At 40.6% G+C, this 17847-nt stretch overlaps 2 protein-coding genes across 4 annotated transcripts; one reads left to right on the forward strand and one right to left on the reverse strand.

Moving 5' to 3' along the window:
- The first annotated feature begins 1944 nt into the window (after positions 1-1944).
- Positions 1945-11287, forward strand: tspan2a (tetraspanin 2a). Its single transcript, XM_071542315.1, has 8 exons — positions 1945-2092; positions 4963-5065; positions 8919-9016; positions 9218-9292; positions 9397-9489; positions 9605-9667; positions 9894-9977; positions 10189-11287. The coding sequence occupies exons 1-8, from the start codon at positions 2024-2026 to the stop codon at positions 10252-10254; spliced, it is 651 nt and encodes a 216-aa protein (XP_071398416.1). The 5' UTR covers positions 1945-2023; the 3' UTR covers positions 10255-11287.
- A 642-nt stretch (positions 11288-11929) lies between these two features.
- On the reverse strand, positions 11930-17530 carry slc25a55a (solute carrier family 25 member 55a). Of its 3 annotated transcripts, XM_071542302.1 has the most exons (10): positions 17409-17530; positions 16565-16673; positions 16258-16383; positions 15794-15849; positions 14259-14349; positions 14056-14174; positions 13770-13965; positions 13493-13647; positions 13303-13378; positions 11930-13189 (listed from the first exon to the last, which is right to left on the reverse strand). In XM_071542302.1, exons 2-10 carry the CDS (start codon positions 16582-16584, stop codon positions 13030-13032), a joined length of 999 nt encoding a protein of 332 aa, XP_071398403.1. In that variant the 5' UTR covers positions 16585-16673; positions 17409-17530; the 3' UTR covers positions 11930-13029. The 3 variants fall into 3 exon arrangements, with proteins under 3 accessions (XP_071398403.1, XP_071398405.1, XP_071398404.1); XM_071542304.1 differs by lacking the exons at positions 16565-16673; positions 17409-17530 and adding an exon at positions 15193-15263 and having other exon boundaries at positions 11931-13189; positions 16258-16297; XM_071542303.1 differs by lacking the exons at positions 16565-16673; positions 17409-17530 and having other exon boundaries at positions 11931-13189; positions 15208-15849; positions 16258-16350.
- Positions 17531-17847: the final 317 nt, after the last annotated feature.

Here is a 17847-nt window from a genome sequence, read left to right on the forward strand (position 1 = left end):
AACTGTTAAATTTGTTTCTTCAACACAAATAGAATACTAGACAGCACCAGTTATGACCTTGTGTGTGTGCAGTGGTGAAGTTGTAAATAAAAAAAGTAGAAAAGTAGATGAACTATGACTTCCAGTTAGCATAAGATGTACAACAAACAGTCCAAAATATAAATTATATTTTCAAAATGATCTATTTGGGAAACACCCTATTTATTTAACTTTCATCAGTGTGATAATATTTTCTTCAAGACATAATACTACTGTCTGTCTGTCTGTCTGTCTGTCTGTCTGTCTATCTATCTATATATCTATATATCTAAATGTTGATGTTTTTGTTGGTTTTTGGTTGTATTCTGTCATACAAACAGCAATACTGCTAGTTTCATAAACAAATAATTTTCTGTTTTGTTTACTCTTGTTAGTGTAGTTATCTAATGTAGAGAGAGAAAGAGACGAGGCAGACAGAGTGAAGTGTCTCATGTTCCCAGACTGATCCTGATATCCTGCGAGAGAAACAGGGGGTCGCTGTTTCCCTCTCACATCAGTGCAGCAAACAAAGGGAGCACAACATGAAAAGCTGAATGTCAGAAGGAGTGAACTCAAGTTGACCCCTCCGGACCGGGAGAAGATGCAGAAGAGCTCTGGCGACGCCCCATGAGCTCTCTTCATTCACAAGAATGGCCTTGTATTCAGTGTGCAAATGTGACACCGTGATACTATAAGTGCATGCATGCATAAGTTGTAGTTAAACAAGTAACTAGTTTAGATTTGTTACATTTCATTGCTGTGTCTGGTTAATTTTGTTGTTTTAGAACTATCTCTGTATAGGAAAAACCTATAAATGTATTAATAAAATGAAGACACATTGTTTATACTGTTATTGTATTTCTTTGCAATGGGTTTCTGATTTAATTCACTAACAGTTCTGTTCTTCATAAAGTAACCTATACCAAGTATAATTTATATAATATTTTCTGCACGGACACAAAAAGATAGATAGATGTAACACAAAGGAATAGGCTACAACTGCCTGCAACTTCTTACAGCTGTGGGGTCATTGGCACAGTGAGGCACAAAACACTGTGTTTTAGGTACATACAGTACACAAAAATCCCATATTTCCATAATAAACATGTGATTATATTTTTGGCATGGTTTAGGATGACCTGAAGGGAAAACAAAAACCGGCGTTTCAGTTAAAACCCATCAGAGTAAAATGTATTGTAATATTGCGGGACATGAATGATGATTCAGTTGATAAATAATTCACAATCATACATTAATACTCATCATAATTTAGTTTGAAGGTAACAACAATTGAACTAAAGTTCAGTTGCTGAAGGGAACTAAAGCTAAAAAAAAAAAAAAAAAAAAAACATGGAGCTTATAGGCTTCCCATCATCACTGTAAATGGTGACTTTGAGATTTTGATGTGAACAAAACTATGTAGCTGTTCAATCCGCTAGTGCAGTGGGTCCCAAAGTTGGGTCCAGGGCCCCCCATGGGTCCTTGAGGGGGTTCAGGTGGCCCAGCAACTGAGGAGTAGTTGAATTTCACTAATATTTTACTTACTTGAAATTAGCACAGTGAGGGAATACAAAGGGATGACCGTTTTGTTAATACAGTACCCACCAATCTCCCACCTACAATTTGGACTGTTATATAATTCTGCACCAAGTCTTATCTATCAAACAGGCAACCCCAGCCCTTATACACTCATCATGCTTAACTCTAGTCAGTGTTGAAACTAGTCTTGATTTTGCTGGGGGACCTCCTGGAGCCCCCCTCAAGGACCCCTGCCCGTCCCTGGACCCCACCTTGGGAACCCCTGTCCTAAGAGCACCCTCACACAGAGATGGGCGGTCCAAGAAGGCGCGCAGCCTGTGCAGCTTATGCGCATGTTTTCATGTTTAGATAGTGTAGCGGTGCAGGTCATTGCATGGTTGATGTCCAACTGGGAGAGGCGTGCATTTGCAAAGAATAACTGTGGGATATTGTTTTGATTGCAGATAGCGACAAATCATCTGGCGCCATGAGTAAAGTGCAGGGTGGGATGAAATGCGTGAAATATCTCCTATTCGTTTTCAACTTCATATTCTGGGTAAGTCCGCTCCAGAAACGGGTTGATAATGATCTGCATGGAAACAATGTTGCATTCAGTGAGCTCAAACGTTTTATTGTTGCTGAATCGTAGCCTAACCTTTGTTCGCAGCTAAAGAAATTACACTCATGGGTTGAATAGCCTATCGATTTTTGCCGGAAGACAGATTTGATTTTTATTTATCCTGTTGTTATAATCTCGCTCTGTTGTCATGACAAACCTGTTAGTGGTCCACCTTATTGTGGTACGCATGGGTTACATGTAGCAATCAACGTTATTAGCTACCTGTCGGTCTAATGATCAGCGAGATACCGTTTTGAATGAAGCTTGCGAATATAATAGTTTCAGTATTCACTTGAGAAATGGATGAACTGTTACTGTAAGCATGCAGTTTGTTTCCATCCACCTGCCACACTAGTCTCTCTCTCTCTCTGTCTCTCTCTCTCTCTCTCTCTCTTTCTCTCTCTCTCTCTCAGTGTACGACATGGGACTGCTGTATAGTAGACCTTACGTTTCCTCAAGGCCTTAAGGGCATAATTCTCAATCCATTCCCCTATTTTATGGCCATTATATTCACTTAATTAAAGCCCATAAAGTAGTCTATAAAATAGTCTATAAAATACTTTATTATTAATAGTAAATTAAAAAGATTGCCTTAAAGCCACTTATCCTTTTAATTATGCTTCATTAATTATGTATAACCTGGTGAAATTTAGTTGCAGTCACTTTTGTCACTTCTACAGCGTCTTATACAGTCATACTGCAACACACACACAGGCCAGAACTGCAGTGTGTTGCTACATTTCCAACACAGCTATGAAACCCAGCCACTGCTTTCCGACCCCTTGCTTCACCAGTTTGGCAGTGTGATGTGACTTTCCTGTTCCAGGCCTGGGAGTGTGCTGGGTGTTGACTGGGTTAATCTGTTTTGGGTACATCATGGGGGTTTTTGCTATCACGGAGAGAGACTGTTATGCTGCATTAGGTTTGCTCAGGTGTGTGTTACCTGTGGCTCTGTCTGGGAGAGCAGGCAGCAGAGGCTACTGTGGAATCACTGATGATTTACAGTGCAATGACTTTTCATCTGACACTGTGTTAGGTCTTATTATTATCTATCTATATTAGTGTAAATACATTTGGCACGATTTACATAACAAATGTAGAAGCAGTGAAAAATTAATTCACACTTTAACATGCAAGGGATTAGGCTACAGATCTCCATACATGCCAAAAATATATATAATTTATTTTCTGAAGTCAAATTCATACTGTATGTTGATTCTACATTAGATAAAATCTATTTTGTTATTCTCATACCTTGGTCAATTGTGAATGGTCAAATAGATAAAATCATGTATATGAAAGATCCTGTTATAGACTCATGTAATTGACTTCAATGGATACTTATGTTTAAGCACTAATTGATATAGTATATGGGCTTCAAGCGGCTGCATCGAGTAATCTATGCTCTGTAAGACAATCACTTGTCCCAAAGTGGTGTCACCCAAACAGACAGCAGCCTCTTTGTTGTGGAGTTTGGGGACTGAGAGCAGTGCCGTTGTGGTCCGAGCCAAAAGGGGCGTACAGTACACTGTCATTTTGGGGTGCGGTGCCAACGGGCAGCCAATGCCTGTGTGAGTTACATCACCCAGGCTCTGTGAGGCTGGCACAGCCTGTGGCTGAAATGCACCATGGGAGATGGACCACTGATGTGATGTTGGGGTTCAGATCTGATACGCCGACGATCCATATTGAAGCATTAGCTGCAGCAACAAAGTGTTTTTCCTTTTCCAAATATTTTAATTCTCACATCAGTCCCTTGTTTATGCTACAGGCTGTATGAATAGAAAGCGTAAGACAGGATAGGATCATGGAATAAACAGACTGTTTTGGTTACAGTTTCATATTAGCATCAGTATTCGTCTCAGAATATTGGAATTCAATATTTTTGTCAGAGCTCACCTTTAAAGGTTTAGAAGTTTAATAAATCAGAAAGAGGCTAGTTTTTTTTAATTCATTGACTGAGTTCATGAGACAGGAAATGGCTCTAAAAGACAGAGACACATGAGTTGTAAATGCATTTTCAACCTGTAAATCATTTGTTTACATCTGATTTTTTTGTGTACAATGTAGAGAAATTCACCTGTTGTTTTGCGAGATATCAGAAAATTGTGATTATTATTCATCAGCAAATCTACCCTTCATGAATTTATGTGTAAATAACCCTTAATCTGTTCATTTAAATTAACCAAAGATTAGAGGTTTAAACAAAATGTGTCTTTTAAGTGTCGCTGGAAGGACAGAAGGATTAACTGACTCAGGGTGACGCCACTTTATATTCCTGTGTTTCAATCGATAGGTTTATTTCTGGTAAAGCTTGCCCAGGGAGCAGCGATGTGCGACGTCCTGCTCAGTGTTGTGATGAGCTGAGACTCGTCAGGCGCATCACACCTGCCAATCTGTTTCTCACATCCGCCCCATATTACGCACCATTTCCCACCAGAATAAACCTCACCATGGCTGGCCAAATTTAGTCATCTCCCAGAATGCCATCCCACACAGCACAATGTTATTTTGAGCAGAAGATGAAGAAGAAGTTACAAAAATGTCTTAAAGTAATACTTAATCAACAGAAAATCCAAGGAAAATGATGTCACAGTACTGGACACACTGTTTGATTGACAGGTGATCTCTGGGATTTGCAGTGCAGAAACACCACAGTAATGATTGCTTATCATCAAATTACCACTTTGGGATTACATTTCAACAATGCTGGGTCTAAATGTGTGCCATATTATTCTAATCATGCAGCACCTGCAGAATTGTGTAGCTATACCATTAATATTGAGTGTATGTTTTTAATTCCCCAGCTGTCAGGCTCGTTTGTGCTGGCAGTGGGACTGTGGCTGAGGTTTGACCCAGATACAGTCCAGCTCCTGACAGGTGATGACGCCCCTGAGACCTTCTTCATAGGTGAGTCAGAGTCCGGCCTACCTGCAGACTCACATCTGCATAGATATGGCTCAAGATAATAAGTGAAATGCATTTGAATACTTTTTTCTGTGACGGGCAGATGGACAGGCCTCATTCAGTGCATTCATCTTAATTATCTATAAAAGTGCCGGTTTAACTTAAATCCACTCTGCAGCAATGGACATGATCGGCTGCACCTATTTGGCACACAGCTTATGATATGAGGAAGGAAGTCACATGTAGATTTTGTCAGCCCCAAACTTTATTTCTATTTAAAGGGGAGCACCAGTCATTTTAAGAGTTTGTATATGTTATTCCACTGGTCTGAGACAGTCAAATCAATATGCAAATAGCAAACTAGAAACCCGTGACTCTACCTTGCCATGTAACAAGGTATAAAGTGTTTTTTTAATCTGGAGATCACAACACATTTTATGGTGTAGAATAAAACAAATTTTGTACAAAAACTCAAACAAATATTCTGTGGGTCCACAAAATCAGTCTCCTATTCTTTATAGCAGCTCCAGATATTATATGACATCCTAACATTTAGTTCTCAGGCTCATGGCTTTGGGAGGGAGCAGTTCATATTCTCAAATATTGATTTGATTGTCCTACTATAGGAAAAACATTAATTTGTCAGTTGAATGGTGTTCCCCTTGAGAATGGAACTGAGACAAACTGACTTGAGCCTTTAGTTGATTATTAATGAACATTTCTGTCTGACTAAAAGGGCTTATAGGTTCACCACAGCACTTAGCGAACAGCTGTGGCTTTTGATTGATATTGAATGAGCAGTTCCTCCACAATGCTACCAATAAAACATACAGTAGACAATTAGAACATACAGTAGACAAGACAAACACCCTTCAGTGTTCAGTAGTGTTCTAGTATTCTGTACAATAGGCCTTCTCTCTCTCTCTCTCTCTCTCTCTCTCTCTCTCTCTCTCTCTCTCTCTCTCTCTCTCTCTCTCACTCTCTGTAGGCTCAAATGACTAGAATGAAGCCTATTCTTGTTACTCCCATTTAGAGCATGACCTAAAATGGTGACTTCACTTCATCAGCTCTCTGCAATTCTTTCATGGAAGTGGCTGCTGCCCCTCAGGGTGTAGTAGCTTGTCGGGGTGGGGCAGGTGATGGACTATGACTTCTACCCTTAACACTCAGTTCAAAGTAACAGTCATGATATCATGCGTGACATCCTTCCACAAAGTAATGTTTCACACAGCAACTAGCCAGCTTCTTAGTTCTAGCCTTGTGTAAATGTAAGAGAAGATAAAACAGGGCGTTTGGGGTTTTTATTCTCACTGTAATTTGTTTGATGCCAGGGCATGCCAACTGCTGCAAGTGTGATAATGTTCTGCTCAGTTTGGTTAAATTTGACATTCAAATATCATATCAGCTGCTCTTGCCAGACACATTTTCCTTGATGATCATTTGCTTGGTACCTGATCTGCCCATGAACAGCCCTTCGGCAGCGAGAGGCTGCGGCAGTTGACACTGCAGAAGTTTGTCAATTTATCTATATATCTCTTTATATATCTGTAAAGATCCTGCTGAAGATTGATCACAGCGCTGTGTCGCCTTACAGAGGAGCCTTAGCAACAAAATAAATATTATCTTGGGCTGCCTGTGCAGAATGGTGGAGTGTGGCTGCCTACAAGTAGCTCTAGCAAGGAGATTTTACAAGACTAAACAGAGTGATACCATAACAAGGCAAGGTGGCAGCATTCTCTATGGGTGATTCACTTTCCATTGTGTCACCTCTGTGACTCTGTGCTGCTGTGTGTAAACAGGCATTGTGTGTGCATGTGTGTGTATGTGTGTGTGAGAGAGACAGAGAAAGACAGAGAGAGAGACAGGGAGATAGACAGGGAGTGAGACAGATAGAGACAGAAAGAGAGAAAGATCAGTTTGCACTCATTGATTTGCATTTCCAACTGATACCTTCCACCAACTTTGGCCCAGGGAAGAAGTATAAATGGTAAATGTCTGTTGGTAGATATTGGTGGTTTCAAGAAGAGGGAGTGCTGTAAAAAGCTGCATATCAAAAGTCAGTGCCTAAGCGATGGAAAACATCATGTGTCAAGACGAGTTCTCTGGACACATTTTGTATATGGAACTTTTCTTGGCCCATGATATTTCCCATTGCTAACCCAGACAATTGGCTTTGAAGCAGTGTCTTTCTTATTTCCAGATCCCTCCAGCAGTCTAGTCACAGTGGACGGCTTCGTCTTTACCTCCCCTTTTGTTCAGCAGCAGGAAAACAACAGCTTGCATTCCCCCATGTGGATTAATTAAATTGCTGCAGTGGTTGCTGCCTATGTCACTGATTAGGCCCTTAGCATGGACCTTAGGGACTGGTCTGGTGTATAGTTACAGTGTGAGGGGTTCAGTAGTGAGGGCTGGGAGCGAGGGAGTAACACAAGGGAGGTGACGCCATCCCATGGAGCTGTAGTTTAATTCTCGTTGCAGCAATCAAACCCCGGGCAAATCCCGGTCTTTGTCAAGTCTGCTGTCATCTCTGGCTCTGCTGCTTAGGGGTTGAGAAACACACAAGGTGCTGAATATTAGGGTTGCACTATGAGAAAGATGATGTGTTTATATGCGTCAGTAGAGTTAATTAACCTGGAAAGAGTTTGTTTTTGCTAGGAAAAAAGCATTGTCAGTCAAATTGCCTTTTGCATTAGCTTTATGAGTGGTGTGGATTGGGAATTGAACCTGCCACCATAGTGGAGTAGAGGCCTTGCTCTTCAATAGACTATAGCCTTTAATTTAGATTTTAAAAGACACAGCACTTGATCCTGGTCCACTACACAGAGTCATTTGTTTGCATATTCCTCTGAGACACCTACAGATGGGTAAGGTTTCCAGGGGGGCTGGAGTGTGGGGTCAGCTCTTTGCAGAGTCCAGTGTCTTGTTCTCTACATCAACAGGGATGGACAGATGGCTATTGCAGGGACTCATCTTCAGACCTGTCAGTTTTCAGGCAGTCTCTTCAAGCACTGGGCCACTCTGAGAGTGGTTATTCTGCTGGGGATTGAACACAGGGCTTCTGTGTGTACCTCAGACATGATGACCACTACACCGTGGTTGTAGTTTATATACCAGTGCTTTGACAGAAATACAGAAAACTCAGGCTGTAAAAACTGACAACAGAATGACAAAAATGTATTATTGAAAGTGAACAGAGGAACAACAAGCCAAAGAACGGAAAACACCTTATTTCCTATAAATTGTGCCGGGGATTTTCTTTGGTTTCAGATCTCTTTCATCTTAACTCACAAAAGGCTGCACAGAAGGAGTTTCCACCTACACATTTGAGTTGACAGAACAACAATCCCATTATAACCTCTACTTTAATGGTGGTCTTTATAACAGCACTTGGATAATGCTGCCACCTTCAGTTATGGCTATGAGTTGCAGTCATATCACATAGAGCAGTGATTCTCAACCTTTTTCATATCAAGGACCCTAATTTAGTCCACATTAGGGCCACAGACCCCCATTCTATGAGATTTTGTATCTTGGACCCAAATCTGAGAATATTTTTTTATAGTTATATGATTTTGTCCAGAATTCCATGACTATCTGTAGAGGGATAACAGTGAAGCTATGATTAAAATAGTTATTCTTCTACATTCTCTAATTGTGTTAACTTCTTGTAAATTAAATAATGGTGAAGTTTAACAATTCATCAATTTGCTTGAGACCGCCTGGTACCCCCTCAAGGACCCCTGGTGGTCCCCAGACCCCACGCTTGAGAACCACTGACTGACCACTTTATTTCCAGGGAAAGACGTTATTTAAAGTACTAATCTGTCTCCTCTTATCTCCCCTTTCCTTTCCTCAGCGGTGTACATCCTTATTGGTGCAGGAGGGCTCATGATGCTGGTGGGGTTCTTTGGTTGCTTTGGGGCTGTGCGCGAGTCTCAGTGTCTTCTCGCATCAGTGAGTTTAAGTGTTCACTGCCTGTCTATAGCGCATCATCCATGCGCTACGGTGCTGTGCTTTGTTGTTCCTGTACTGACATTTCAAAAATACATGCGGCATAATCCCCCTGAATGCTTGCTGGTTCACTGTACCTAACCTTGCCATGTGAGAGATAGGCCTAGCTCGTATGCGATGATAAGCTCGCTCTCTGTCCTGCAGTTCTTCGCTTGCCTTATGATAATCTTCGGTGCAGAGATTGCAGCTGGTGTGTTTGGATTCATAAACAAGGAACAGGTACAGCAATTTTATTATGTTCTTTGCTTTTGAAATACAATGATTCAATTCACACAAAAAGCATTATCACTAACTTATTTTGTGTTATCTTTTATCAATATTAGATCGTCGAGGAAGTCCAAAAGTTTTATAGCAGCTCCATTGCTGACAACTCCAATTCCAACAGCACTGCAATAGCATCCATGTACCACACTGTTGTGAGTACAATATTCTTCATGTTCACTTGTCTCCTTCATTTGTCAGTTGTTGTCACTATCAGTGTGACCAGGATCAAGGTTTTATCCTGATAGGGCCTTTCCTTTGCATTTATAGCTGAACTGCTGTGGAGGCTCCACACCAAACCCTGCTCTGTGCCCCGAGGTTGAGGAGACCAAGGTAAACTCTCATGCTGCTTTGACACCGCATAGCCACAGAGTGGCAGTGTAACACCATTGTAAAACTATAAAATTGCAGCAGTATAGTGTTGGAACCACATACTGTATATGTATCAGTAGTATTTATCCTTCTCCCTTGTTTGATATAAAATAATTTACAGCAGGGGAGGTTCGATGTCAACAATAGACGGCATGAATAACGAAGTGTTGTTTGTATTTGTTTATAGGACTGCCTGACTGCGATAACAGACTTTTTCAACGAAAAGCTGTGTATCATTGGATATGTTGGGATTGGGATTGCAGGAGTAATGGTGAGGATTTACAAAACCAAATATTCCTCATAAACCTGATATAATAGTTCAGATTTTTGATAATTTTGTGATAATTTGTCACTATTTATCCACAATGACAATTTGTTGATTAAACTGGTTCATGCACATTATGTACAACCTTTCATGAATCTTCACAGCCTACTGATATTTGTTTCAGCATGTCCCAAAATGTGTGTGATTGTCTCCTCAGATCATAGGGATGATCTTCAGCATGGTGCTCTGTTGTGCGATCAGGAACAGCAGGGAGGTCATATAGACGGTGAGTTGACCCCGCCTCCCACCCTACCAGCCAGCCCTGTACAGGCTCACTGAACCCCTCAGAATCAACCTATCTGCATAAGACGGGGAGAGGCCGAGGACTTTTTAATGTCACTTATGCAAGTCCGGGGTAATTAGGTGGGGAGGTTCACCGAATATCACAAAGAGAGCACAATTACATCCCGACTGTCCCAGTATCAAGGGCCGAACTCAACACGATACGCTGGACCGCCATCTTTACACCTTCTCCTCAACGCCACCAGCACTGAAACACATTACTTTCTCTTCTTTCCTTTCCATAACACATGCTCTGCGTTTGGCACTACTCTATGACATTCCTCGTTTCTAGCATCCTCTTGTTACACTGCTGCTGTTCCAGAGGCTACAGTAAAAGGCCTCTTTGACACAGGAATGTTATGACTGAGGAGTATTGCTGTAAATATGGACACTTATTTTATGTATCTGCTGTTGATTAACATTATTTATTCAGTGTCCTTTATATCCCTTTTTACGTAATTTATAGGCCTAATGCCAATCATGCGCTTAAATGTTTTGAGGACTAGCCTACCTTTGCATTATAAATTTCATTATGTGCCTATATAGTCAAACACAGACAAGCCTCCAGCTATTGTACCCATTATCTATTCATCGTGATTTCAATATGTACAGTACTACTGTGCTTGCGGCCTGTGATCATTCCAAAGTATTTCTACTTTAAAGCACAATAGAGGAAGTGTAGACATGATATCAACCCAAAGGGTTAGGAAAAGTCTGATGACGAACTGCCATTCTGTAAATCTCCAAATTGATCTAAATGTTAATGAACTTATACAATGTCCTGCTCAAGCTCTTCTGGAGCATATGATGTGTGAACCGTAACAGTGAGCTAGTTTGCATTTTGTGTGAATTATTGTGGATGTAAATTTTGTTGGTGTGCCAATAAGATGTGAATTATAGAATAATGTAGTAAATGTGGACTCATAACGTACTGTTAACCACAATAAAAAATACATATTGGGTGCTTTTATTGACATCTGTGTTTATCTTCTGTTTCCTGCCTCTAAACAGTCAGAATCATATAAGTTTGCTTTTGACAACGTACCAGAACTAGCAGCAGTGCTGCATCTCATAAATCCACTCAGTGGCAGGTCAGGTTTCTTGACATGTCAGCATTCTTTCTTGTTAAATTATACGGAGCAGCAGCCAAGTGTTACACCTGAGTTGAGCAATGTTTGGCAAGTAACTGTAGCACAAGTATGCACTTATGTAACTGCTATGTATAGACTACACTGATGTAATTGCCCTACGGTATTTTCCTTAGATTGCTTACATAAAAGTTAGATTTTAAAACAATACAATGGTAATGTCAAGCAGCTCTAATCGTTGACTTCGCTTTAGAAAGTGTTTCTTTTAGTAGTACACATCAGAATACTTTCCTTCCTAGGTTTATTGTATGTTGTGATAATTGATAATTTATACTAACTTATAAAGTATACAGTGGTTACTTCTACATTTGAGGCCCGTTACATGTATTTGTCATTTGTCCACTGTCCGTGGTTTCTTCAAAGTTCTTGTTGTGTTTTATGCAGCATTTCTGTTATTTTGTCCATCTCCTTTACGCTGGTGACACTGGTGTCTCCCATATCCGTCTGGTTACATCATCCAGTTTAACAGACCCATTAACACAGGTTGAGAGCATAGTAAAACTTTATTTCTTACATTTATGTACAAAAGACAGCACAAACATAGAAAGTGTGGTAACAATTATTTCAACATGCACACAGTAGCATAACGCTATTTTGGCCAAGAGTTTTTTTCTCAGAATGAGAAATCCGCTCTGTTAAGGCATAAACCAAAGATGGTTGAATTTTTAAATACTTTTAAGCTATGCATCAAGTACCCCATTCCATCTAAATTTGAGTTTAGGTGGACAAACATAATGTGCATTAATGCATCTCAAGTATTTGCAGATATAATACAAAGTCAACGGATGAACAAACTACTGTAGGGCTAAATATCAAGTATATGTCAGGACACTGTCTCAATGGTTTAACAAACCATATGGTCCATGTCAATCGGAAGGTTTATGATCAGTCAAATTAAACATTACACTCACATTTGTTGAAAATGTATATAAAAAAAGATAAACATTCTTCTGCATGTACAAATTGGGCCCTGTCGTGTTTCTTTCCTCCAATCAAAGCCCTTGTTACTAATTGAAGGCTTCATGTCATAATACAGCAATGAAAAAAATAATTACATGAGAAAAAAATATATATATACTGCAAGCTACTGCATCCAACAATTCAAAAGTGTATCTCACATGTTCAAAAACAATTTGAAAAGTGATGAATTGGGAAAAACAAATTGAAGGTCTGTCACTTTAATGAAGTCATTCACAGCTCCTCTCCCTCACAGAGGGAAGACGAGCAGGACTATCGAGGGACAAAGAAAAGATAACACTGCAACTCTAAGTCCCCAGCCCAGCAAGGCTGATATCTTCAAGTGCAAACATTGGTCACAGCCTATTGAATAAGCCAAAAATGTGGAAGTGCAACGCAGCCGTTAGACCACACAAGTTCAGAAACCACAGAGGTTTAGTTTTTTTCACTGAAGCTGTTCTGACTCAGAGCAGTCATCTGTAGTTTTTTTTTTTTTTTTTTTAAAGTTGTACACCAGTGGTATGTAGCTGCCAGTTGTTAGCTGATATACTTCATCTACGCTGAAAAAGGTCCTGTGCATAGCCAGCCAGCTTGACGAGGTCGGTCTGGTCTCATGCTGACAGGAAGCTGACAGGCGAGTTGTCCAGGATATATTCTCCAACACCAACAAAGTACATGACCTGTACTATACCGAACAGAGGGGCAATGACCAGGGCCCGGCAGCCTGCACCTTTCAGGAAGGCAGACGGTCCCTCCTTCCGCATGATCTTACTGTGGGGATACAGATGGAGGGGGTTTGTTACACACACATACATACACGACTACAATAAAAAGCTACTACAGGAGAATGACAGGTAGATCAACGAATGGCTCAGCCTTCTCACCTCACACAATCCACAACACCGTTATAAGACTCCTCAGTGGACCCTTTGTTCAGTGACTGCAATCTAGTCTTCACCACTGGAAAGAAGAAGAAAAAAAAACTTGAGATTACATCCATACCAATTACATTACTGCTGATGACACTCAACAGGACACATCAGAAGGTGACGTGGTTGACGTCTCAAAACTCACCATCACAGGGATTAACAGCCACTGCAGCAGTGGATCCAGCCGCACAGCCAGAGAGGAAAGCCCAGTAGAAGGGTGCGGCCTCCTCAGGACTGGGTTTACCCAGGCGATTCAGGTTGGCAAACAAGGGGAAGTAGACGATCGAGAAGGGAACATCCCTGAAAGAAAGAAATCAAACCAATTCAAACTTGTTAGGTATAAAAAAATTGGTGCAGTGTAATTGGTCTATGCAGTTCCCAACTTAAGACTGCTTCCACTTCAGTGAGGAATGAGAACTTACCTCATTAGTGTGGCTCCCAGGCCTTTGTAGAGCCCCTGGATGCCCTGGGTGTGGAGCAGCTCCCTGGCAATCTGAGTGGCTGACACCGCCCGAGGTGCCTGGACCACCGGGCCAGAGTTGTAGGAACGGCTGAGCATGGCGGTGGTGGCCGCAAGCTTAGTGGTAGACATCATGCCTGGCTTTCTCTGCTGGGCCGCTTTCAACAAATGATACAAAATATACATTAGTGACATATCATAAAAGAAGAGAGGCTAAACTGTACCAAGAATGTGTTATATTTGCTCACCTAGTCTGCCTGCATCCTGCAGTTGAATCTTGAGCATTTCCATTGGGGTAGTGACAACAACTTGGCACATGCCTGCACCACAACCTGCCAGCATCTCTTTGAATACCGTCAACCCCTTCCTGTTAACAGTTAAGAGAAATATTAGAAAACAATTGATGGGATATGGTATTTCAATGAGTGTAAGGCCAGACGATCTTACTTACCCATCCTTGGCAAGGTGATGACGGAAGAAGTCATTAGCGGCGAGCTTGATTGCCTTCTCAGGGGTAACCAGGGTCAGATTTACAGCAGCACCTGAGGACAAAAACTGAAAATTAACAATGCATTCACAATCAAATTTGAATTCTTCAGTACATGTTACAACATTCCCAAAACATTCCCCGCCACTATCATTTCAACATTAGAATGGAATTATTCCATTGTATACTAATCTAAAGCACACCATCATACAAATGGAATAGACAAGACAAAAAGCTCAACTCAGAGTAGATTGAGACATGATGGAGGGGGATTATTTCAAGGGAAAGTTAATTAAATGACATGAGTTTGAAAAGGAAAATGGGAAACAAGCTAGACATAATGACAAGAGAAAGAAATCAGGAAATGAACAATCCAAGGGGGATGCAGACTAGAAAGTAAGTCATTTTATTATAGGGCCCACTTTAATGTGGAGAAAACTTGGGGAAGAATGACATTCTATGTGTCTAGAAGAAAGCTACAAGTCAGTAAGTAGGTTAATGTTTGGTTAAAGAAGATGAAATTTGGACAGAAATTTAAGAGATGTTAGTGAAAGGACTGGCTGAATCCTTGGCTATGGGCTCTGTCCACGTGGACTTTGGGTAAACTTTAAATGCATCTGTGGCAATCTGATGCATTCTGTCCATAACAAGCTTATGTACCATCTCAAAAACAAATGTTATCAGGCCGCCACAGATGCATTTGTAAGATCAACCAAAGTCTGCGAGGATACAATCCATAGTCCAGAAACTGGGATTCCACCACAGACTGACAGGACAGTGGAGGGACAGCCTAATAGATAGTTACAAATATATATAGACAAGGAGCCAAAATACGGAACAAATAGATGGCAAAACAAAAACGTGTGCCTAGTTTTAAATAGAGCAGTGTTGTAAGAACCATTAAATGATTTGCCTCCAGCGTGGCTGCGCCTTATCGGCTAGCCTTCAATATCCCAGGGGGACCCAAGTCTGTAATATGAAAAACACAGATGCAAACAAACAGCATTCCTCACACAAGCAGAGACCCACACTAAAGACCTCCATTTTCCTTAAATGAAACTACTCCCATAAAATTAAACTTTTCCTTTTCTACATTACATGAACAAATTAATGAAGCAGACAATTTATGTTCCTACTGATTGCTCATGTGCTACATTATCTGCCAATACATTACACAGCAAAAAGTTGCAAAAGCAGTTTGCATGAGAACAATAGCTTTGGCTACTTCTCTTTGATCAGCATTTCATAGCCTATAATGATTAAAACTAAATCATATTTCTAAATAATTAAAGCAATTCAAGCATTGACAATACTCTATATACAGGACATGAACCCTCAGCAAACAATTAAGTGTACCCATATGTAATCATATCCATGCGCAGCTTAACCATATAAAAATACTCTTATCCTCTGCAAAGTTTTAGTGTTTGAAAGCAAACTTCTTCAGGTTCTGGTATTGGCCTATGTGTTCCTAAGACTCAAATGTGAATGAATCTTACCTCTATACATTCCAAAGTATCCCTCTGATCGAACTGTCTTCACAAGGCAGTCCATCCTTTAGAAACAGAAAATTTTAATATCAGTATGAATTGCCTAAAAGGAGAAACAAAAATTTTCACAGAAGTGTAATTACACAAAAAATTAACTCAAAGCCAGTGATTATTCCAATTCCAGGAACAGTGGGTGCTATGACCAATATGGTTGCTGAGAGGGTGAACAGAGCAGTAAATTTCCATAGTCATTGGGCATTCCAGAGGATTAGGCCAGTCATGGGAGAGAATGAGAAAGATGAAATGGTCCTCATGGTCTACCAGGTCAGGCATTTAACTAAGTCTATATATACATCATGATGGCATGCACTGAAGATCAACATATGTCAATCATGGGATTAGCAAGAACAGCATTGTATTATATAAGTGATTTGGGACCACATGTCACGACAACAGTAACTAAGAAGACTTACATGCTTTTGTAGACCTGCTGACCTGGTCTCTGGTTCTGCAACCTGGTCTTTGCCAAGTCAATGGGAAAGACACAAGTAACCCCAACAATGCCAGCAATACCCCCATTAATCAGCTTGGCTGGGAGGCTGAGTGGAGAAAAAAAAAGACACGGATTTAGTATATCAAGACAACTACCCTCAACAAAGATGATAATTACATGGATGCAGGACAATTATGTTAGGTTGGCCAACAGCTAAACAAAGACACCTATAAACAATACTTATACTGAATTAGATTTAAGTAGGAAAAAGACACAAGTAGACTTACCTAATCTGCTGCTGAGACATGGTGGCTTTCAAAAAAGTAAAGATAGGAGATGTAAAAACGAAGTAGTGTGTAGATCCAAGTGTTCTTGAGTCAACCAATGAGTAGAGTCCTAGATAGAGATACTTGTATGAGTTACTTAATACACAGACAGAGCTGTGAGTACACACATACAACAACTCTCGCTGCACACAAAGCTTATCCCTCACACATGATGCGCTTTGGCTTATCTATGCACCTCATTACTAAGAGGGTGACATGGTAGGCGGGGGCGTGTTCCCGCTCACATACCGGGACACCATATTTGGGCATTACCGCCATTTGTAAGCTCTGACGCTCTTACTGCCTAAAAGCCGGTAGTCGGTAATGCAATTTTTGTTGAATCTGTTCCAACATCCTGCCGGTGAGAGGTTTAGCGTAAATCATCGACTTCAACTCCTCGTGAGCTGGTTATAATTTTTAGGGAAAAGATGCAAAAGCTATCCATGCTTCAGACTAGACATCCCCCTATGAATTTTTTTTTAATCCCATTTCCGATAAGGTCAAGACTTGATCAATGAACGTTATCCATTGCAAGGCATTCATTTGCTAATTATGACACGAAGAGAAAAAAAACCTCCACAAACAAGTGTCCCTCTAGTCTTACAGAGAAACACACTTCCTTTCAAACAGTCAGATGATCAGAGATAACGGTTGATTAGTAGTAACGTTAACCTTAGCTAGCAAGCAAACGCTAGCCAGCCGGCGTTAGCCATTCAGAACAATACAAGGATTGAATTTAAAAACCCAGTCACGTTAAACACACGTTAACTCATTTAAACGTTGTTTTTTTTAATCTGCTACTCACCTAAAGGTTATTTCTTTCGCAGTTATTATTATTTATTTCTTGTATGTTTGTTTCGTTTCACTGATAACGGCTACGTCTGCTTCAGCGGTCGACTCAGTTAGACTAGACTCACTGGAAAATTCCATTCAATTTTAAGCAGGGGGAGGGACTAAACCAAGTCGAGACACAGCTCTATGCACCCGATCCTTATGTCGCATATTTACATACTGGCGGCTGATTGGCTCCTTTTTACTTCTCTCACAAATCGGAACGAATCCAAGATCAGTGTCCCCCAAGCCAGCCCCAGCCCTTCTAGTTTTAGGCTTTGGTTAAAAACCACTTCATATGATCTCAACATTAACTCATACCTGATTTTTTTTTTTTTTTTTTTGCTTTGCAGGAGACCATGTTCTCAGTCGAAACATACCTTTGGTAAACTCTACTGCACCGTTTGGGACAG

This window comes from Centroberyx affinis, unplaced genomic scaffold (assembly GCF_046629955.1).
Source record: "Centroberyx affinis isolate AG114_WGS23_722 - 3 ecotype Tasmania unplaced genomic scaffold, CSIRO-AGI_Caff_v1 ptg004049l_1, whole genome shotgun sequence".
NCBI classification, from domain to species: domain Eukaryota; kingdom Metazoa; phylum Chordata; class Actinopteri; order Beryciformes; family Berycidae; genus Centroberyx; species Centroberyx affinis.

What these genes read in the sequence shown, in the direction of transcription:
- tspan2a (XM_071542315.1), top strand. Translation starts at nt 2,024, where the DNA reads ATGAGTAAAGTGCAGGGTGGGATGAAATGCGTGAAATATCTCCTATTC. An exon ending in CCGAGGTTGAGGAGACCAAG is followed by an intron (nt 9,668 to 9,893) that starts GTAAACTCTCAT and finishes ATTTGTTTATAG; the next exon opens with GACTGCCTGACTGCGATAAC. An exon ending in TTGGGATTGCAGGAGTAATG is followed by an intron (nt 9,978 to 10,188) that starts GTGAGGATTTAC and finishes TTGTCTCCTCAG; the next exon opens with ATCATAGGGATGATCTTCAG.
- slc25a55a (XM_071542302.1), bottom strand. Translation starts at nt 16,584, where the DNA reads ATGTCTCAGCAGCAGATTAG. An exon ending in ATGTCTCAGCAGCAGATTAG is followed by an intron (nt 16,384 to 16,564) that starts GTAAGTCTACTT and finishes TTCTCCACTCAG; the next exon opens with CCTCCCAGCCAAGCTGATTA. An exon ending in GCAGGATGCAGGCAGACTAG is followed by an intron (nt 13,966 to 14,055) that starts GTGAGCAAATAT and finishes ATTTGTTGAAAG; the next exon opens with CGGCCCAGCAGAGAAAGCCA.